Source organism: Anolis carolinensis, chromosome 2, assembly GCF_035594765.1.
Source record: "Anolis carolinensis isolate JA03-04 chromosome 2, rAnoCar3.1.pri, whole genome shotgun sequence".
Taxonomy (NCBI): Eukaryota; Metazoa; Chordata; class Lepidosauria; order Squamata; family Dactyloidae; genus Anolis; species Anolis carolinensis.
This window is the reverse complement of record NC_085842.1, coordinates 324,532,377-324,554,543: the sequence shown is the minus strand read 5'-3', so window position 1 is coordinate 324,554,543 and position 22,167 is coordinate 324,532,377. Positions and strand designations below refer to the sequence as shown.

At 46.4% G+C, this 22,167-nt stretch overlaps 1 protein-coding gene across 4 annotated transcripts in view; it reads left to right on the top strand.

Annotated features, from left to right (window-relative positions):
- Nucleotides 1–22,167, top strand: part of tln1 (talin 1) — a 124,328-nt gene that overhangs the window by 81,143 nt on the left and 21,018 nt on the right. For all 4 annotated transcript variants that reach the window (XM_062972672.1, XM_062972674.1, XM_062972671.1 and 1 more), the window contains 7 exons: nt 2,344–2,527; nt 4,057–4,182; nt 6,213–6,329; nt 6,421–6,606; nt 8,637–8,744; nt 13,852–13,957; nt 16,561–16,685. In XM_062972672.1, coding sequence (XP_062828742.1) covers nt 2,344–2,527; nt 4,057–4,182; nt 6,213–6,329; nt 6,421–6,606; nt 8,637–8,744; nt 13,852–13,957; nt 16,561–16,685 — 952 coding nt within the window. The remainder of the gene's footprint in view (nt 1–2,343; nt 2,528–4,056; nt 4,183–6,212; nt 6,330–6,420; nt 6,607–8,636; nt 8,745–13,851; nt 13,958–16,560; nt 16,686–22,167) is intronic.

Genomic DNA, 22,167 nt, shown 5'->3' with positions numbered 1-22,167 from the left:
TGGTATTATTTGTCTTTCAATGTTAAGTATTCTGTTTGGAGTGGGTGAACTGAAATTCCCAGAATCGTGGCTCAATCCTTCCCAAAGTTGGCCATTTTGGGGCTGTGTATCAAGTGTGGTCCAGATCTGTCGTTGGCTGGTCATCGGGTGGCTGCAGTACTCTCTGGATTGGGGGTGAAATACTACAACTCCCAGATTCCAGGGTCAGTTGTCCCGAAACATCTGTCAGTATCCACAGCAGGCAATGTTCAGTCTGTTTGCCAAGTTTGGTCCAGATCTGTCATTGGCTGGGTTCAGTGGTTTTTGGATGCAGGTGAACTACAACTCCCAAAATAAAGGCCCCTTCCCACAAACATGTGCAGCATGTTCAGTTGGTCGTGAGGGTTCTCTGTGCGAAGTGTGGTCCTGATCCATTGTTGGGGGGGGGGGTGTCACTGTTTCTCTGGATGCAGGTGAACTATAACTCCCTTTTCCCCAAATTTATCCAATATGTTGTATTGGTTATGGGGGTTCTGTGTGTAAAGTGTGGTCCTGGTCCATCATCAGTAGGGTTCGAAGTGGTCCTTCATTACAGATGAACTATAAATCCCAGTACCTCCAACTCCCAAATGTCCAGGCCAATTCCCCTCAAAACTCACCAGTATTGAAATTTGGGCATATCAGGTATGCATGGCAAGTTTAGTCCAGACCCATTATTGTTTGGGTTGATAGCGTTCTGGGTATATATGAACTACAAGTCCTGTACATTCCCCAGTAGGAGTTGGAGTGGTCTGACTTGATGCAGGGTGAAGTACAACTTCCACCTTGTGCAGTGAATCCCCAAACTCCTGTAGTAAGTTTAGTTGCAACTGAGTTTTGCCCAGTAAGTTTAGTTGCAGGTCAGTTCTGCTCTGTTTGTTATGCAGAAAGATTTGAAAGGGAATGGCAGTAGGTGGGGTCATGCAAATTCCACAGCAATGGAGAACCCTGGGATGCCTGCCTTAGTGGAAGAAAAAGCAAAATCTAGGATGAAATGGTCCCCAAATGAAAGCATCCCTTGGGTGGTGGGCTGTAGTGTTTGGTAAGGATATTGGCAGGGGTTGGGTTACATGTTCATGGAACTCGCTGTAACTGTAATGTCAGTGAAAAGGAGTGACTTGCTGGCTTTTCAGAAGTGGAAGCTATAGCCTGTTTGTGGAGGCTGGAGGCTGTCTGTGTGAGCGGATACCCGTGCCACATACACACACATGGGTTTTCACTTTTATTATGGATTTAGATTTAGATTTAGATTAGATTAGATTAGATTAGATTTAGATAGATTAGATTAGATTAGATTTAGATTTAGATTAGATTAGATTAGATTAGATTTAGATAGATTAGATTAGATTTAGATTTTCGGTCACAAATCACAGACCAACAAATGTACAAACAACCCAGTTAAATATATATATTCGGTCGCAAAACAGAGACCAACAAACAACCAAGTTTTTATATATATATATGTGTGTGTGTGTGTGTGTGTGTGTGTGTGTATGTATATATGTGTGTGTGTGTGTGTGTGTGTGTGTGTGTGTGTGTGTGTGTGTGTGTGTGTGTATATATATATATTTGGTCACTAAACACAGACTTACAAAAAATCCAGTATATAAAACATATAAAACACCTCTACCCACAAAAACAAAACCATACCAATACTTTTTCACTTAGTATGACACAGCAAACGAGATATATATGCTGGATTTCATATCACAGAATCACAAGTCAAACACTTGAAGTCCCAGTAAAGTGGCCTTTTGCAGTTGACAGATTGTAATTTTGTCAATGTTTATTGTTTTCAAATGCTGAGATCTTTTGGCACGGCACCCAGTGTATCAATTACCACTGGGACCACCTGTCCTAGTTTATGCCAGAGCCTTTGCAATTATTGTTGTTGTTGTTATTATTCTTATTATTTCCTAATTACTTCTATCGTAAAAACATCATCTCTCATTTCATGGCCATAACTCAATGCTATGGGTTCCTTGGATTTCTAGTTTGGTGAGGCATCAGCATTCTTAGGCAGAGAAGATTCTAGTCCTTGTAGAACTATTATTATTACTGATATTATTATTATCTATACTCTGCTTTATCCCTCCCACTGCAGCTGCAATGCATTAGTAGTCGGCAGCAAATACTTTTTTTGGTTTCAGGGTTTTGAAAATGGAGGTGCGCATTAGATTTGATAGTGCATGGGACTGGAGTCAGTATTGGTAGGTGCGCATTAGATTTGATGGCGCACGGGACTCAAGTCAATATTGGTAGTAAACATTTTACATTTTACCCCAACAAAAACGTAATAACACCTGTCTGGTCCTTCCTCGGCAGGGAGGGCATCCTGAAGACGGCGAAGGCGCTGGTGGAGGACACCAAGGTGCTGGTGCAGAATGCCACCGCCAGCCAGGAGAAGCTGGCGCAAGCGGCGCAGTCCTCCGTGGCCACCATCACACGCCTGGCCGAGGTGGTCAAGCTGGGCGCTGCCAGCCTGGGCTCCGAAGACCCAGAGACTCAGGTGAGCAACAGGAAGGGGAACATGGGAATGAATAGGATGTATAGCAGGCATGGACCAACTTGGGCCCTCCCTGCAGGTGTTTTGGACTCCAACTCCCACCATTCCTCACAGCCTCAGGCCCTTTCCTTTTTCCCCTCAGCCGCTTAAGCTGAGAGGGAAAAGGAAGGCCAGGTGTGTGAGGCATGATCTCATGGCTTCTTGGTCGGGCTTAGGTCGAGCTATTATATTTGGACTTTGGACTTCAACTTCTACCATTCCTTTTTTTAAAAAAAAATTATTCTAAGTAAAATCAGTTTCTTTTACATAGAAGTGGGGGAACAATCCAAGAAAAGGAAAGTAGGAAAAAGAAAGAAAAGAAAAAACATGAAAAGGGTGTCCTTCCATTCTTCGTGGCGAAAAAAAGTATTTCTTTCTTCTTCTATCTGTTTAATAGTATCCTGAAGAATCGGAGTTTAATAGTATCTTGTTTTTCTATAACATCTAGCGGTAGTGATTTGTTTGCATTGTCCATTTTGATGGTTCAGTGCTCTTCTATTTTTAGATTGTCCATTTGACTTTATTGATTTTTAACCATTCTGTAAAGGGGGTCCAGTGTGTCTCTTTCGTGTTCTTCCATTGTGATCTTGAGAGTATTACAGTCAATGTATCCATGTTCATGACATCTATTACTTTTCCTATCCATTCTTCTGTCTCTGGGATGGTACTCATGATCTGGCATATACAATTCTTGCCGCAGTAGTAAGATATATAAAGAGTTTATCTGTATTTAGATAAGCAAACACTATAAAGGTCCCAAACATAAAAAGAGATGTGACATGTAAAGGCCACAGAAATAGTCAGGCCTCTCTGAGTATAGAGCTATCTTCTTTCTATGTGAAAAACATAAGCAAATACATAGTGCATTTTATATTATGATGCTCTAAATTACATAGTGCATTTTATGTTTTGAACCTTTATAGTATTTGCTTATCTTTTTCACATAGAAAGAAGATAGCTGTATACTCAGAGAGCCCTGACTATTTCTGTGGCCTTTACATGTCACATCTCTTTTTATGTTTTGAACCTTTATAGTGTTTGCTTATCTCTTCAACATTGTATAGACATTTGTGTGTATTTATCATTATCTTTATCTGTATTTAGTCATTCTGAGTAAGAAATGTTCTGGGCTCAGGGGTATTTTATGTTTTAAATTTTTTTGGATTGGTTCATATATTTTTCCCCAAAATATTTTGGCTTTCTCACAATTCCACCATAGATGGTAAAAGGTTCCTTCGTTTTTCTCACATTTCCAGCATTTATAATTTGTATTTTTTCAAATGTTTTGCTATTTTCTTGCGGGGACATATGCAATTCTTAACAGCCTCAGGCCCTTTCCTTTTCCCCCTCAGTCACTTAAGCTGAGAGGAATGGTGGGAGTTGAAGTCCAAAAGACCTGGAGGGAGGGCCAAGGTTGGTCCGTGGCTGGCGAACAGGGTGGTGTCCCCTTGCCCCCTCCCCCAATCCTGAATGTGGGTCCTTCACCCTTTCAGGTGGTCTTGATCAATGCCGTGAAGGACGTGGCCAAAGCCCTGGGCGATCTCATCAGCGCCACCAAGGCTGCGGCCGGGAAATCTGGCGACGACCCGGCTGTCTACCAGCTGAAGAGTTCGGCAAAGGTAGGAGTTGTTGGGAGTGCAAAGAATAGATGGCCAAGAGAACCATGAAAGAGAAAGACAGTACGAAATTATGCCTAAAGGGAGCTCATCAGCAGTGAGATTTTCTTGGCTTTAAGGAGGGATTTGTGGAGGATAGGACTTTTAGTTCATACCTGTATTTAGGATGACGGTGGGCCATTTCCTCAGCCGGAAGTTTTATCCTTCAATTCAGCATCTCTGTGTCTCTCTGTTCCTAAACATCTTGTGCTTCTCTTTGTCCCAAAACAAAACAATCTTCTGCGCCATTTTTCACTCCTCCCATCTCTGTCAGGTGTGTGTGTGTTACAGTATACATACACATACACACACACATATACATATACACGCATATATCCTAGCATGGGTACCTGCCGTTGCCCGGGTTATTTGAAAAAGTCCATTTTTTAATTGTATGAAATGCATAACATTGTGGACTAACTACAACTGACATCGTGCCAGTTTAACCCTGAGAAACTCCATCCGTGCTTCAAGTTTGTGATGTTGGGCAAGTTTGCTCTCTAGATGCATCATGGGTGGGTTTGAGTGTGGTCTCTGGCCATAGGGTAAACTACAACTCCCACTCTGGTGAGTCATTCCCCTCAAACCCCTCCAGTATTTTTGCTGGTCATGGGGGTTCTGTGTGCCAAGTTTGGTCCAAATCCATCTTTGGTGGAGTTTGGAGTGCTCATTGATGGCAGGTGAACTATACATCCCAGTACCTACAACTCCAAAATGTCCAGGCCAATTCCCCTCAAAACCCACCAGTATTCCAATGTAAGTAAGTAAGTAAGTAAGTAAGTAACTCTGTTTTTCTATCCCGCCTCCATCTCCCGGCTGGGTGGCTAACATAGAGCAAAGGCCCAAAAACACTGAACAAAGTACCACAATAAAACATATTAAAAGGAATAAAAATACAGTAAAATCGACATTATGCAAAACAATACATTAACCATAAAAACTCATTTAAAACATAAAATAAGTAAAAATTTAAAATAAGATGGACCACCAGGTTGGTGGGGGATAGCATGCAGGGGTCATTTGAACTAAAGTGCAATAGTATAGTTATAAAGTGCTTCGGGGCAAAAGGACAAAGTGCAAGCATTTCTCAAACGTTGGGGTGGGGACGGACTTCCAATTAATTATAGGGAAAGGGAACAGTGCGGAAAAGTAAGTAAGTAAGTAAGTAAAAGTTTATTTGTATCCCGCCCTCTCTCCCGAAAGGAACTCAGGGCGGTTTCCAATATAAAATCAGCATAAAACATTGTACAATAAAACACTGAAAACACTATAAAACGCTATAAGAATTAAAGACAAAAACAAAACATAACGATTGACTAAAACAATCACATAAACAGAAGGAATATAATCACTCAAATAACATATGAATCTGAAAAGGAAAAAAAACTAGGAAAAAAGTATATTAATTTAAATTTAAGTCATGGGGACTGAATTATTCAAATGTGCAATGAGAAAACCAAGTTTTTAACTCCTTTTTAAAAGATGTAAGGGTGGGAGCCTGCCTAATCTCCCTAGGGAAGAGAGTTCCAGATCCGGGGGGCCACAACCGAGAAGTCCTGCTCCCTCATCCCTGCCAACCAAGCCTGCGATGGGGGCGGGAGCAAGAGAAGGGCCTCCCCAGATGAACGAAGAGGTCATGCAGGTTCATAGGGGGAAACATGGTTACGAAGGTAGGTGGGTCCCAAACCGTTTAGGGCTTTATAGGTAAGAACCTGCACCTTGAATTGTGGGCATATTGAGTATGCATGTCAAGTTTGGTCTGGATCCATCCTTGTTTGGGTTCATAGTGCACTCTGGATATAGATGAACTACAACTCCTATAAATCCCTCAAAAGACCTGCAGTATTTTTGTTGGTCTTTTCAAAATCCCTCCCTCCCCTCTCCTTAACCTATTCTGAACTTATTTTTCCTTCACCGTGCATTTCCTGGCTCCAAGAGCAGAGGGAGGCCATTTCCACCTGAGACTCAGCCGCTCTCTGTCTGGTTCCTTGCAGGTGATGGTCACCAACGTGACCTCGCTGCTGAAGACGGTGAAGGCGGTGGAGGACGAGGCCACCAAGGGGACGCGGGCGCTGGAGGCCACCATCGAGCACATCCGCCAGGAGCTGGCCGTGAGTGACCCTCCCTCCCTGCTGCCCTCTTCGGACGTTGCCCCTCTGCTCCTGCCTGACCCTGCCCTCTCCCTTCTCCCCTCTGCTCCAGGTCTTCTCCTCCCAGGTGCCCCCCGCCAAGACCTCCACGCCCGAGGACTTCATCCGCATGACCAAGGGCATCACCATGGCCACGGCCAAGGCGGTGGCGGCCGGAAACTCGTGCCGCCAGGAGGACGTCATCGCCACCGCCAACCTCAGCCGACGCGCCATCGCGGACATGCTGCGCTCTTGCAAGGTGGGTGGAAGCGGGCAAAGCGGGTGAGGCGCAATGCAACAAAGTGGGCATGCTTCCTTGCCCGGGACAACGAGATATGGGGTACATGAGATTGTTTTGGGGTGTTGCGTGGTTTCCGGGCTGTATGACCATGTCCCAGCAGCATTGTTCTCCTGCCGTTTCGCCTGCATATGTGGCTGACATCTTCAAAATATCTGATGGTAGTCAAGCAAGTGGAGTATATATGCCCGGCATGGGCAAACTTGGGCCCTCCAGGTGTTTTGGACTTCAACTCCCACAATTCCTAACAGCCTGCCGGCTGTTAGGAATTGTGGGAGTTGGAGTCCAAAACACCTGGAGGGAGGGCTGAAGTTGACCAATGCCTGATGTACATATACATCAGGTTGGTGGGGATGAGAGAGAGGGCCTTCTCGGTGGTGGCCCCTTGGCTCTGTAATTCCCTCCCCAGGGAGATCAGGCTGGCACCCTCACTATCCATCTTTCAAAAGGACCTTAAAACATGGTTATTTCGATGTGCATTCAAATAAATAGTTCCAGTTAGTTATTAGTGGCCACAACTACTGCACTTTATCACACCCCACTCTTATTGATTGAACTCTGTAATGAGATCCTTAATTCCCTCTTGTACAGTCTGCTGAATTTTTTCTTACAGTTTGTATATTATGTTCAGACTATAATGTTCTAATGTTTTGATGTTGATGTTTTATGCTGGTTTGTATGTTTATACTATTTTACCTGTTTTGCATTGGTTTAATTATGCTGTATTTATTGTATGTTGAAACTGGGCTTGTCCCCATGTGAGTCGCCCCGAGTACCCTCTGGGGAGATGGGAGCGGGATATAAAAATAAAGTTATTATTATTATTACATATAGAATATCCAGGGTGGGAGGAAAGAACCATTTTCTGTTAAACAAGTGTAAATAAATTCCTTACTACCATCAGAACCTCTGGAGATGCCAGAGGCCACAGATGCCAGCAAAATGTCAGGAGAAAAATTATTATTATTATTATTATTATTATTATTGACATTTATATTCCACCCTTCTCACCCTGCTAATGATTCCATACTAATTATATAATATATTGTATGTACATATAACTTGTAAGCCACTCTGAGTCCCCTTCGGGGTGAGAGAGGGTGGGATATAAATGTTGCTAATAAATAAATAATAATAAATAAATATGATGGTATAGCACAATATAGTAATATATAAAGCTAATATTGTGCTATGCTAATAATATAATATATTGTATGTACATATTACTTGTAAGCCACTCTGAGTCCCCTTCGGGGTGAGAGAGGGTGGGATATAAATGTCACTAATAAATAAATAATAATAATAAATAAATATGATGGTATAACGCAATATAGTAATATATAAAGCTAATATTGTGCTATGCTAATAATATGATATATTGTATGTACATATAACTTGTAAATAAATAATAATATTTAACTTTAAATATTAAATATGCATAAATTTAATATTTATAATATTAAATATTTAGTATTAAATATTAATATTTAATATTGAATATGCCAAGTTAAATATTTGTTAGACTGAATAATCTGGTTGTATCTGAACTGTTAGGAAATAGGGAATATCTACTTCAGAAGTGTTTTTCAGTGCCCAAAAATACACCTACTCTCCCATAAATCAACTTGTTTTTTTTATTATGCACTCAAGAGACAAAATGAAGTTGACTTTTGTTGGAGATGTATTTTAAATAAATGTTTACAATGTGTTGTTTATTTCCCGAAGTGTATGTCCTTCTTGGTTTGCATATTTAAATATTAAATAATAATATTTAAACTTTAAATATTTATAAATGTAGTAAATAAATAAATATTCTGCCAAGTTTTCCCAAAAAAAGGGTAAACCCCTACTTTTATCGTTGCGGATAATACATCTCATATTATCAGAGCAGACAGACAAAAGAAAGCGAGCTCGCTTTGGTGGAGTGTGTCTTCACTTTCAGTGTGTGTTTGGGGGGTAGAGTGCACCCTCACTGAGGTCTCGCTCCGCAGGAGGCGGCCTACCATCCGGACGTGAGCGGGGAGGTGCGCCACCGGGCCCTGCGCTTCGGCCAGGAGTGCGCCAGCGGATACCTGGAGCTCCTGGAGCATGTGCTGGTGGTAAGAGCCCTTCCCGTCCGGTGGGGAGGTGTGGGGGCTAGGTCTTGGTGGGGGCTTCCTTTCTCTTCCTTCCTTCCTCTCTCCTTACCTCTTCCTTCTTTTCTCTCCTCCTCTGGGCAGCCGGTGAGTACGGCGTGTGCCATGCATGAGAGTGTGTGCCACCTGGCATGGCATAGCGTGGTGTGCCGTGGCCTGCCGTGTGTGTGAGCACGGTGTGGGGGTGAAAGGGCCACAGGGAGCAGGGGGCTAGCACAGGATGGGGCCATTTCGGTGGTCGAGCCTGGTGTGGCTCCTCAGCACGGATCGGAACCCGGAGCCCCTTGATGCTCCCTTCTGGCCTGTGTGTTGCGACATAGGGTGCCATGGGGTGCAGGTGCCCTAGGTGTTCCCTAGATGAGTGTCACACCCCAAGGCTACGGAGCACCAAGAACCAAACACGGAGGCCAATAACTATCTAATATCTTTATTAAGGAAATATATAAAAGTAATAAAAACAAGTAGAAAATATAGTCCAGAAGCAGACCTATCAAATGAGGTCAAATATAGTCCAGAAATGTTTTGTCCAATAAATGATATTAGAGTTCAAAGTTAAATCCAAACCGAAACACACATTATTGTCAAGCAATAGTGTGGGGAAACGTCCAGGGTCTTTCAGGGTCCAAGGTAAAAGTCCACAACAAGGTACGAGGGCAAGACTTGATTCTTGAAACAAGGTCCGTGGCTAGAAGCAAAGCGAGGCAATTCTTGAAATACTTGAATGAGCAAGGCAAGGAAACTGGATTTGCGGACTTTGCAAAGTCCACACAAGGCTGGAACGCGATTTCACTCCTGAAGCTGCTCTGTTGACTCCGCACGGATCCAACCGTGCCAGGCACCTATATCTGGGTCTCGTTTTCCCGCCAAACAGGTGTCCAGCGTTCTCTTTCCCTAGAGAACGAAAAACGAAACCCAGTTTTCTCCAGATGTGAGACTCCCTAGATTTTCCCAAGGGAAGCATGGCTAATCAGTGTCTTGTTTAGCTGCGATTCTCAGACTCCTGCGAATCTGCTCCCTTTCTCTCCTTTCCGCAGTATAGGACTGTCTCCTGGCAAAAGGAGGCGAGGATTGCTCAAGGTCTTTTTTAATTGCTTCTTGGGCAAAAACATCAACATCAGGCATCTGAAAGGATTCCGGCTGTTGTTGATCCGGAGAAAACCCCATGTTTTCATCCTCATCTGCCACAGGGACACTAGGAGCGGGACTACAAGGCCCATGAGTCATCACAATGAGGCAGAACTTCTAAGGGGCAGGCCTTGGATTCAGAAGTCCCACTTGTGGAGAAATACCCGTATTTACCCAAGCCTAATACACCATCAAATCTAATGCACACCTCAGTTTTCAAAACCTTTTTTAGAAAAGCACGATCCTTTAGAGATCATAACCTTTTAGAAATTGGCCTTTATAGCCTTTTAGAGCAAAGCCAAAAGTGGGAAATACCCATATTTACCCAAGTCTAATACGCCATCAAATCTAATGCGCACCTCAGTTTTCAAAACTTTTTTTAGAAAAGCACGATCCTTTAGAGATCATAACCTTTTAGAAAATGGCCTTATTAGCCTTTTAGAGCAAAGCCAAAAACCCATTTGAGTAGAATCTTCTCAAGTGGTATACAACCAGAGGGTTCAGAAATCCCACTTGTAAATAACCATATTTACTCAAGTCTAATGCGCCATCGAATCTAATACGCACCTCCATTTTCAAAACCTTTTTTTTTAGAAAAGCATGATCCTTTAGAGATTATAACCTTTTGGAAAATGGTATCCATAACCTTTTAGAGAAGACCCAAAAACCCATTTGAGTAGAATCTTCTCAAGAGGTATACAACCAGATGTAATACAAGGCAATTGGCTTCAGTTGTTAGACTGAATAATCTGTTTGTATCTGAACTGTTAGGAAATAGAGAATATCTACTTCAGAAGTGTTTTTCAGTGCCCAAAAATACACCTTCTCTTCCATAAATCAACTTGTTTTATATTATGCACTAAAGAGACAAATGAAGTTGACTTTTGTTGGAGATAGTAACCTTCCCAAGCTTCCTCTATCTAATGTATTGTCTGTTTATAATGTGTTGTTTATTTCCTGAAGTGTTTGTCTTTTTGGTTTGCAGCTTTCTTAGCTCTGTGTACTTGAGGCAGAGGGAGGGGCTGCAGACCATATGACTGGTTCAGTGGCGTTTTAGAATAGAGTTTAAAAGGATGACAGTTGAGGCTTGAGTCTGTTTGAGTACAGAAGCCAGTGTTAGAAGGTAGAAGTCAGTTGAGGCTTGAATCTGAGTGCAGAAGCCAATGTTAGGAGTTAGAAGTCAGTTGAGGCTTGAGTCTGTTTGAGTACAGAAGCCAGTGTTAGAAGTCAGAAGTCAGTTGAGGCTTGAATCTGAGTGCAGAAGCCAATGTTAGGAGTTAGAAGTCAGTTGAGGCTTGAGTCTGTTTGAGTACAGAAGCCAGTGTTAGAAGTTAGAAGTCAGTTGAGGCTTGAATCTGAGTGCAGAAGCCAGTGTAGGGAGTTAGAAGTCAGTTGAGGCTTGAGTCTGTCTGAGTGCAAAAGCCAGTGTTAGGAGTTAGAAGTCAGTTGAGGCTTGAATCTGAGTACAAAAGCCAGTGTTAGGAGTTAGAAGTCAGTTGAGGCTTGAGTCTGTTTGAGTGCAGAAGCCAGTGTTAGGAGTTAGAAGTCAGATGAGGCTTGGGTTCCTTGGAAGTCGACTGTTATTAAAAAGACCAATACAGAGCAATATTGTTTTGAAGAGACTGATAGCAAGACTATAACAGTGGTTCTCAACCTGGGGTCCCCAGATGTTTTTGGCCTTCAACTCCCAGAAATCCTGACAGCTGGTAAACTGGATGGGATTTCTGGGAGTTGTAGGCCAAAATACCTGGGGAACCCAGGTTGAGAACCACTACACTATAAGTTAAAGATACAAATGGAAACATTTTAAAGCTTAACCTGACAAGAAATGTAAATGTGTATATTAAAATACATGAAGTTGTGAGTAAAACAAACATGTTATTTTAAAGAAGTCTACATGAATCTTTGTCGGCCGAGAGCATGGAATAGGAACAAGGCATTTACGCGCCTGGTGATCTTCCATTACCCAATAAACTAAAGGAACACTCCTGAAACTCTGCTACCCAATAGGTTAGGATCCCAACAGGTCATAATCCAATAGTCCAATAACTTTGGTAAAAGTAACATATTTGGTTTACTCACAACCTTCATGTGTTCAGCATACACAGGGACACAACGTATCAGTCAGTTACAGATAAGTTTGAGATAATTTTTGTGTGCCATCCGGTCAGAACATTTCTCTTAGAATAAATGGCAGGCAAGTGTTTGAAAGTCTGCAATCTGAACTGTCCCAAAGTCTTACAAGTCTGATGGAGTTTGTGCTCATCTCAGAGCGGATGACATGGTCTTTAGCCCCTCCCACGACTTTTCAGGAAAAACATAGAGCAAGGAAAGAAAGCTGCATTTCAGAACATACATACAATAATTCTCTGCCAAAGGATGCAGGTGCCTCACCAAACTACAAATCCCAGGATTGCATAGCATGGAGTTATGGGCATTTAATTAGAGATGAGGTCCCTCCAGGCTCAGCACTTAGATTCCCCTTTGGCTCAGCGCTAAGATTAATGTATGAGGTGAATATAATGCGCACTCTAATTTTGATGAGGCCATTTAGCCAGAAAAGATGAGCCTTAGATTCGAGTAACTGTGGTATTTGGTCTCTATGGCAGAGGAGAATGCAATACAAGTGCTGCGTGTGAGCTGATAGTAGGAAAAAGGAGAGAGAGAGGAGATAGGACTGTTAGGAATTGTGGGAGTTGTGATGTCTCATGGGCCTTGTAGTCCCGTTCCTAGTGCTATTGTGGCAGACGAGGAGGAAAACATGGGATTTCCACAGATTCCACCTGAACATCAGGAAGAACTTCCTCACTGTGAGAAAGGCTGTTCGACAGTGGAACTCTCTCCCCGGGGCCGTGGTGGAGGCTCCTTCCTTGGAGGCTTTTAAGCAGAGGCTGGATGGCCATCTGTCGGGGGTGCTTTGAATGCGATTTCCTGCTTCTTAGCAGGGGGTTGGACTAGATGGCCCATGTGGTCTCTTCCAACTCTACTATTCTATGATTCTATGATTCTATGGTTCAGCTTGAATCGGAGCCTCTCCACCTGGAGGATGTTTGTCCTCAGGAAGTTAACCAAACAAGCCTTGGGCAGAATTCTCCCCCGTTTTCCCGAAAGGACAATTATAATAGAGATAGAGGAGTCAGGGAGGCTAATCGCCGGAGTCTCAGAATCGCTGCCAAACAATTAGCTGATTAGGTCTGCTTCCCTTGGGAAATTCTAAGGAGTCATGCATCTGGACAGAGTTGGGTTTCGCTTCTTGTTCTCCAGGGAAAGTGTTCTGTTGGCGGGAAAACGAGACCCTATATAGGGGTTTTGCCGCAAGGGGAACCTTGCAGAGTCAATTGTTCAGCTTGAGGAGAGAGATCGTGTGTGGACTTCATACCCCAGTTCCTTGTTTCCCGGATCAAGTTCCAAGCCTTGCCTTGTTTCACGGATCAAGTTTCCAGCCTTGCCTTGTTTCATGGACTTCTCTGGACTCAGTTCTTGTTTCATGTTTGCCTCGTTTCAAGCTTTGATCTAGCCAAGAATCAAGTCTATTTTCCAGCCTTGTTGTCAAGCTACTTTGGACTTTAAAGACCCTGTCATTCTCCACACTATTGCTTGGCAAGGTGTGTGTTTCGGTCTAGTGGATTATAACTTTGGACTCTAATATCTTATATTGGACAATACATTTCTGGACTATATTTGACCTCATCTGAAAGGTCTGCTTCTGAACTATATTCTTCACTTGTTTTTATTGACTTTATATATTTCTTTAATAAAGATATTAGATAGATTCTGGCCTCTGTGTAGGTTATTGGTGCTCTGCAGCCTGGATCCTGACAGGAGTTGAAGTCCAAAACACCTGGAAGGAGGGCTGAAGTTGGCCCAAAACACCCTTGGATTGCATTCACTGCCCAAATGGACACTCAGCCCCTCTTCCTCTTCCCCCTTTTCCCCAAACTGGCAGGTCCTACAGAAGCCGAGCCACGACCTGAAGCAGCAGCTGGCCGCCTACTCCAAGCGGGTGGCCGGATCCGTCACAGAACTCATCCAGGCGGCCGAAGCCATGAAAGGTGGGTAGGGCTGGTGGTGGTTTTGGGGGTGTCCTTCTTTGTCCCCCAAACCAAGACTGGGCTTTTGGGGGAATCAAAAGTGTCGCAAGGTCATTGAATGGAGAGTAAACACACACACAACACTCTTGCTGGGTAGGCAAGTGAACTCCTCCTCTCACCTCCTCCTCCAGCTGCGCAATGGGACAGACTGTCTCAAAGGCAAGCTGTTAATTGGGATTCAAAACACTGCAGAGTCCTGATCCCAGTTAGCAGAGATTTTACAGCATAGCCTCTGATCTTGTTTAGTATCTCACCACTTGAGCTCTGGCCTTCATCCAAACTCCTTGGAGGTTTATTCTTCAGCCGTTACTATATACAGTAGAGCAGGGGTCCTCAAACTTTTTAAGTGGAGGGCCGGTTCATGGTCCTCAGACTGTTGAGGGACCGAATTATCATTTGAAAAAAAAATAAGAACAAATTCTTATGCACACTGCACATGTCTTATTTGCAGTGCAAAAACAACAACGAAAAAACAATACAATACTTTTTAAAAAATTAATCAACATAAACCTATCAGGATTCAATGGGAAGTGTGGGCCTTCTTCTGGCCAATGAGATAGACAAGTTAATTAGGACTACTGTTGTTGTGTGCCTTCAAGTTATTTCAGACTTTGGGGAGCCGAAGTCTAAAACTGAGGATAGGGGCCAGGTAAATGACCTTGGAGGGCCGCATCCGGCCCCCGGGCCTTAGTTTGGGGACCCCTGCAGTAGAGTCTCGCTTATCCAACATTCGCTCATCCAATGTTCTGGCTTATCCAACGCAGTCTGCCTCTTAGTAGTCATTGTTTTGGAGTCAATGTTTTCAATACATTGCAATATTTTGGTGCTAAATTAGTAAATACAGTAATTACTACATAACATTACTGTGTATCGAACTGCTTTTTCTGTTGATTTGTTGTAAAACATGATGTTTTGGTGCTTAATTGGTAAAATCATAACATAATTTGACATTCAATAGGCTTTTCCTGAATCCCTCCTTATTATCCAACATTTTCACTTATCCAACATTCTGCTGGCCTGTTTATGCTGGATAAATGAGACTCTACTGTACAATTATTTACAAGTCTGGCATCAGTATACAGAGATACTCATGACCATAGCAAGACACTTGCACAACGAGGATGGTGATGCAGAGAAATCATGGCCAGCTATCTAGGGCCCTTTCCACACAGATGAATAAAATCCCACATTATCTGCTCTGAACTGGAATATATGTCAGTGTGGACTCAGATAACCCAGTTCAAAGCAGATATTGTGGGATTTTCTGCCTTGATATTCTGGGTTATGTGGCTGTGTGGAAGGGCCCTAGGGCCACATCTCTGCTTTCTTAACCTTTCAGCAGACTCTGCTGTGAACACATGTGCATGGGAATTGTATTTTTCACCCACTCTGGAGGTACATGCAATGTATTTTTATTTATTTATTTCCAGTATTTCTATTCCGCCCTTCTTTCTCACCCCGAAGGGGACTCAGGGCGGATTACAATGCACATATATATGGCAAACATTCAATGCCATCAGACAAACAACATACAGTATATTTATTTATTTATTTACAGCATTTATATTCTGCCCTTCTTTCTCACCCCGAAGGGGACTCAGGACGGATCACATTGTATACATATAAGGCAAACATTCAATGCCATATACACATAGAACAAAGACAGAGACAGACGGAGAGGCAATTTAACCTTCTCTTGAGGGGATGTTCGATTCCGGCCACAGGGGGAGCAGCTGCTTCATCATCCACTGCGATGGCACTTCCTCAGTCAAACGGCGACTGGATGTTTTTTATGGAGTCGTAAATTAGTTAAATTAGCCTTCCCACTTTATAAGTGGTACCTTAATTTCCTACTTGATATATGCAACTATCTTTCGGGTTGCTAGGTCAGCAATGAGCAGGGACTATTTTTTTTATTTTTAATTGTCGGGTGCTCTCCCCGCCATGGGCTGGCCTCGAACTAATGACCTCTTGGTCAGAGTGATTTATTGCAGCTGGCTGCTCACCAGCCTGCGCCACAGCCTGGCCCCCAGAGACATTTAACATTTCCACACACACAGAGGCATTTAACATTTCCAGCTTCACGATTCCGGCCACAGGGGGAGCTGTTGCTTCACCGTCCACTAGTGACTCTACTTCCTCATTCCTTTCTGGCATGTTGCTGGCAGTTTTATGGTGTTGTAAATGAGTTAAATTAGCCTCCTGCATAAAACGTACCTAAATTTCCTACTTGACAGATGCAACTGTTTTTCAGGCTGCGTAGGTAAACAGCAAGCTGGGCTATTTAATGGTCGGGGGCTTAACCCAACCCGGGCTTCGAACTCATGACCTCGCGGTCAGTAGTGATTTATTGCAGCTGGTTACTAGCCAGCTGCGCCACATTCCTGTCTAATACAACGTTCTTCTACCTGACAAAGGGATCGTAAGGATGGGAATGGCCTGGTAGGCTGTGTACAGGGACTAATCTTCTTCTCAACCATTGGAAGAGGCCTCTGTGGGATGGTGTGTGCGTGTTTGTGGGGTCACACTCTCTCCTCCTCTTCCTCCTCCTTGTCCTCCTCCAGGAACAGAGTGGGTGGACCCCGAAGACCCCACGGTCATTGCAGAGAACGAGCTGCTGGGGGCGGCGGCGGCCATTGAGGCTGCGGCCAAGAAGCTGGAGCAGCTGAAGCCCAGGGCCAAGCCCAAGGTGGGTCATCATGGACACACATACACATACACAATTATTACCTGGTGGGACCACATGGCCAATGGGCCTCCATAGCCCCCAGTGCCAGGAGAACGGAGAGGCACCCTATGCATGCGCACACAGGCAGAGGCAGGGCAAAAAAGTCCATCCAGCTCCAGAGGTTTGAGCAAGGCAGTTTTCATTGTTATAAGTCAGGTATGTGCCAACTCCGGCCCTCCCTCGAGGTGTTTTGGACTTCAACTCTCACAATTCCTAACAGCCGTAGGGAGTTGGAGTCCAAAACACCTGGAGGAAGGGCCAAAGTTGGCCCATGCCTGTTATACTTTATTTATTTATTTATTTATTTGCAGTATTTATATTCCGCCCTTCTTTCTCACCCCGAAGTGGACTCAGGGCGGATCACAATGCACATATACATGGCAAACATTAAATGCCATTATTAGGCTTTCGTGTCAGGAGCAACTTGAGTTGCTTCTGGAGTGAGAGAATTGGCTGTCTGCAAGGACGTTGCCCAGGGGACATTGCCCGGATGTTTTTGATGTTTTTACCATCCTTGTGGGAGGCTTCTCTCATGTCCCCGCATGGAGCTGGAGCTGATAGAGGGAGCTCATCCGTGCTCTCCCCGGGTGGGATTCAAACCGGGCAGCTTTCATGTCAGCAACCCAACCTTCAAGCCACTTAGTCCACTATGCCATCTGGGGGCTCCATTATTAGACCTACAACACACATACAGACAGATAGTGGAGGGGATTCAATATTTTTCCAACTTCCGGCTTCAGGAGGTTATGCTCGATTCCGGCCACAGGGGGAGCTGTCGCTTCATCCATTATGACGCCGAGTCCTTTGATCGTAGTATTTCCTCCTTGCTCTTTGATCGCCGGCAGTTTTATAGTGTCATAAATTAAATTGAATTAACTTCCCCGCATTAAGCTGTCCCTAATTTTTTTTCTTCGTGTACTCTGTGAATGCACACTAATGGAGAAGCTGCGCCTGCGCAGGTTCCGACGGAAACTCTTCCAAGCTGAAGTTCAAATTTTGGCGGTAACCACGCCCCCCCCTTCCCAAGGGGCATATAAGGCGGCCCCAGGCGCCCGCTCTCCAGTTCCTTTTTTTCCGCCGCAAGGTTCACTTCGGACTCTTCGCATGTCTACTACTCGTTTCAAGCGTTGCACACAGTGTGCTGCTAAAATTCCTGACTCGGACGGCCACGCCAAGTGCCTCTTCTGTCTTGGCGAGGCTCATGTGGTCAGTACCTGCCGTTTCTGCCTAGCTCTCACAGCTCAGGCCAGAAAGAACAGAGCCGCTAGGCTTAGAGCGGCACTTTACGAAAAATCTCTCGCGCCAGAACCGACTCCGTCGACGTCGGGTACGTCGTCGTCTTCAGACCTAAGAGCTATGTCGGCGCCACCAGCTAAGCCTCCGTCAGCTAAAGCCTCCTCGGTCTCGTCCAGGGCGTCCAGGACCTCCAGGGCCGCTAAGCCGGTCAAGCCACCGTGTACCGTGACGACGGCTACCGTATCGACCCGCTCCGGAAAGGTGGGGCCTTCCTCGACGTCGAGCTCTTTGGCTTCGGTGACCTCGATCCGCTCTCGTATCGGCTCCCCTCCGTCCTCCTCTGCTATCAAAATAGCCTTTAAAAGGGCTCACGAGGAGTCTCGTCGAGCGCAATCTGACTCAGCTGTGGTTCCTCCCACACCTGGCAAGTCCTTGAAGGTTGCTTCCAAGCAACCGCCGACAAAGAAACGGCTGACTCAGCGCTCCTCTTCCTCGGCCTCCTCAAGGAGAGACCAGCCATCTTCCTCGGCAACCTCCTCGAGAAGATCCTCTCCAATTGTGCCAGCACAGAGGCCTAGAGATGTTTCTCAATCTCCATTGCACCCCCTGTCTGACGGGGAGCTGCAGGACTCACCCCACCACTCTACCCAAACGGTGGTCAGGGTGCCGGTGCCGGAGCCCCTTGCGCCGCCTCACTCGTCGCGCCAACAGCTCTTCCCTCCCACCTCGACACCGGAGCGTGGCAGACAAACGGCTCGCCTGGCTCGAGCAGCTCATGCCTCAGCCTCCAAGGATCCTCGGCTCCCGACCCTCTCTTCCCGCGAGGCCATGCCTCCTCCCGAGACTGTGCTTTCTTCTCCCCCTCAGTCCCCCCAAGGGGCTGAGGAGGAAGATGTTGATGTTGACCGCCCAGACTCTGTCCTCTCGGCCTCGGTGGTCTCTCTCGGTCTCGACCTCTCTCCTCCCCACGATGCGTATGAGGCGGACCCGCCTTCTCCTACTGACAATATTCGTGCTTTCTCTGATCAAATGGTCAGAATGGCCGACGCCCTGGGTTTGGAGATCAAGCAGACTTCCAAAGCAGTGTCTGATCCAGTTTTCAAAAGGGTGCAGGCCCAAGCTCCGCCGGCCACGCTACTCCCTTTCCTGCCTTATCTGTTGGACGTTATCCAGGCCTCCTGGAAAACCCCTTCCTCCATTCCTCCGACCTCGAAGAGGATCGAGACTTGGTACCGTACCGACGATGATACCTTGGAATGGCTCAAACACCACCCCGACCCCAACTCCCTGGTCGTTAAGGCCTCTCAATCCTCAGGTCGTCAGTCGAACACTCCGGCCGACAGAGAAGGGAAGCGCTTCGACGCCGTGGGTCGAAAACTTTACTCCGGAGCCCTTTTGCTTTGCCGCATGGCGAACTATGGAGCCTGCATGGGTGCCTACCAGCAGATTATCTGGGAGAAGGCACAGCCCTTCTTCGCTAAGATGTCGGACGAAGACCGCTCCGTCCTCACTACCCTCCAACAGGAAGCAGACTCGCTTGCTCACCACCAAATACAAATGGCGAAACATACAGGTGATACTGCGGGCAAGATGATTGCCCACGCGATATCCATCCGCCGCCACGCCTGGCTGAGGTCTTCGGGTCTCTCCTCATCTTCCAGACAGGTCATTGAAGACCTTCCCTTTGACGCGCTCGGACTATTTAACTCCGGTACCGATGACAAACTCAAGTCTAATCATGACTTTAAAATTCTTGCGTCTAAATGTGGCGACCAACCGCAACCTCAGCGCACCCGCTGGTTCCCGCACCGCTCCCGCCGCTTCCCGCCGCAATCTTTCAGACACCACTCTTTCAGGCGGCCTTCGGGCTCGAATAATCAAACCCTTCACCAACCTCGTCGGGGACCTCATCCGCAAAAGCAACGCGGTCGAACCACCCCCGCTCCTCCGCAGGCTAACCGGCGTACCTGACGCCAACCCCTGCCAAAGCTCCTCGCCCGCTACCGATGCAGAGCCCACGCTGCCTCGACCCTCCGGCGCCTTTGCAGACCGCCTAGCCCCCTTCTACAATCAATGGGAGTCTATTACTTCAGATGCATGGGTTCTTCGCATTGTCCAAGACGGCTACGCCTTAGAGTTCACGGACCTCCCACCTACAGGTCGCATTCTCCACTCAACTCCTTCCCCAGAGATACTGGCCGAAGTCGAGGCATTACTGGCCAAAGGCGCCATCCGTCCCTCCCCTCCCGAACTGGACCCTTTAAGTTTCTTCTCCAGATACTTTACAGTCCCGAAGAGAGGAGGCGGGCTACGCCCCATTCTGGACCTAAGGGCCCTCAATATATTCATTCGCCCTTCCAAATTCAGGATGGTCTCTATTGCCTCTATCCTCCCGATGCTGCAGCGGGGAGACTACTTTGCCTCCATAGACTTACGAGACGCCTACTTCCACGTGGCGATACGGGAGGCGCACAGACGGTTCCTCTGTTTCAAAGTTCTCGACCAAACCTACCAATTTACCGTTTTACCCTTCGGTCTCGTTACGGCCCCGAGGGTCTTTACCAAGGTCGTCGCCGCCGTAGCAGCCCACCTCAGGCTACATGGCATCACGGTCTTTCCTTATCTGGACAACTGGCTTCTCGTCAGGCCCGATCCGGTTCTTCTCGAAAACCACGTTTCCTTCACGCTGCGTCTTCTAAAATCTCTCGGCCTCCAACTCAACTCCGAGAAGTCAAATCTCTCCCCGTCAACCCGAATCCGGTTCATCGGGGCCCTCTTCGACTCCGTCACAGAGACTGTTTCACTTCCGTTCGACAGATTCCTAGCTCTCCGCCACCACATCGCCCTTTGTCGATCTGCCCGGAGGGTCAGAGCCCGTGCCATCCAAGTCCTTCTGGGCCACATGGCCTCCACGGTTCTCACGACCCCGTTTGCCAGGCTGCGCCTTCGGGTCCTGCAAAGGTGGTTTATAGACACTTTCAAGCCGTTCTACCACCACAACTCCAGATACCTGTCGGTACCGTCGTTCGTCCGCCAGTCCCTCTCATGGTGGACGTCTCACCAAAACGTGTGCAGGGGCCTCCCATTTCATCCAGCCCCGCCGTCGCTAACCATAACCACGGACTCCTCCACCTACGCTTGGGGAGCCCACATGAGCGGTCTAACGGTTCAAGATCTTTGGTCCCCATCCGAGAGGGCCAACCACATAAACTTTCTCGAGCTTCTCGCCATTCTCAAAGCCCTGAAAGCATTCTCCCGCCTCATCCGTCACAAGTCCATCCTCATTCAATCGGACAACCTCGTAGCAGTATTCTACATCAACAAACAGGGCGGTACGGGTTCGAGGAAATTGATGCTCCTCTCCTCCCGTCTCTGGGTTTGGTGCATAGCCCACGACGTACAGGTCTCTGCAATCCACCTGCCGGGCGCCCAAAACGACCTAGCAGATGCCCTCAGCAGGATGACATCTTCCTCTCACGAGTGGAAGCTCGATCCCGAGATCCTCGAAGGTCTGTTCCTCCACTGGGGACGCCCTACTCTGGATCTCTTCGCGTCTCCCCACAACGCTCAGCTACCCCGCTACGGGGTGAGACTTCCCCCGAACTCCTTCCCCGGCTGTCTAGGAGATGCCTTTCTACTGGACTGGTCGGCGGAGATGCTTTATCTTTTTCCACCGATTCCTCTCATACCGAAAGTTCTCGAAAGACTTCTCTCGATCTCGGTCACAGCGATTCTCATAGCTCCGGCCTGGCCCCGCCAACCGTGGTATCCGGCCCTTCTTCGTCTCTTCAGAGCAACGTTTCGCCCTCTGCCTCCCTCGCCGCACCTTCTCTCAAGGGAGGACGGCAAAATTCTTCACCCGGACCTCCCTTCCCTTCATCTCACTGCATGGAGGATTCTTACCTAGCCTCCCTTCCGCAGAACCTGCAAGACGTCCTTCGGGCAGCCCATAAGCCGTCTACTACCAAGGCTTATTCCTATAAACTCTCTCGCTTTCACGCCTTCCTTCGATCCCGTAACGTCGACACCTTCCCGACCTCGGTATCGGTGGTCCTCGACTTCCTCATGACCCTCGTCGAGAAGAAACTCTCTCTCGCTTCTATTAAAGCTTATCTCGCAGCTCTTTCCTGGTCTTTTCAACGCCACGGTCAGCCATCTCTCTTTCTCACCACTTGATCAAAACCTTTCTCCGAGGCTACAATAACAT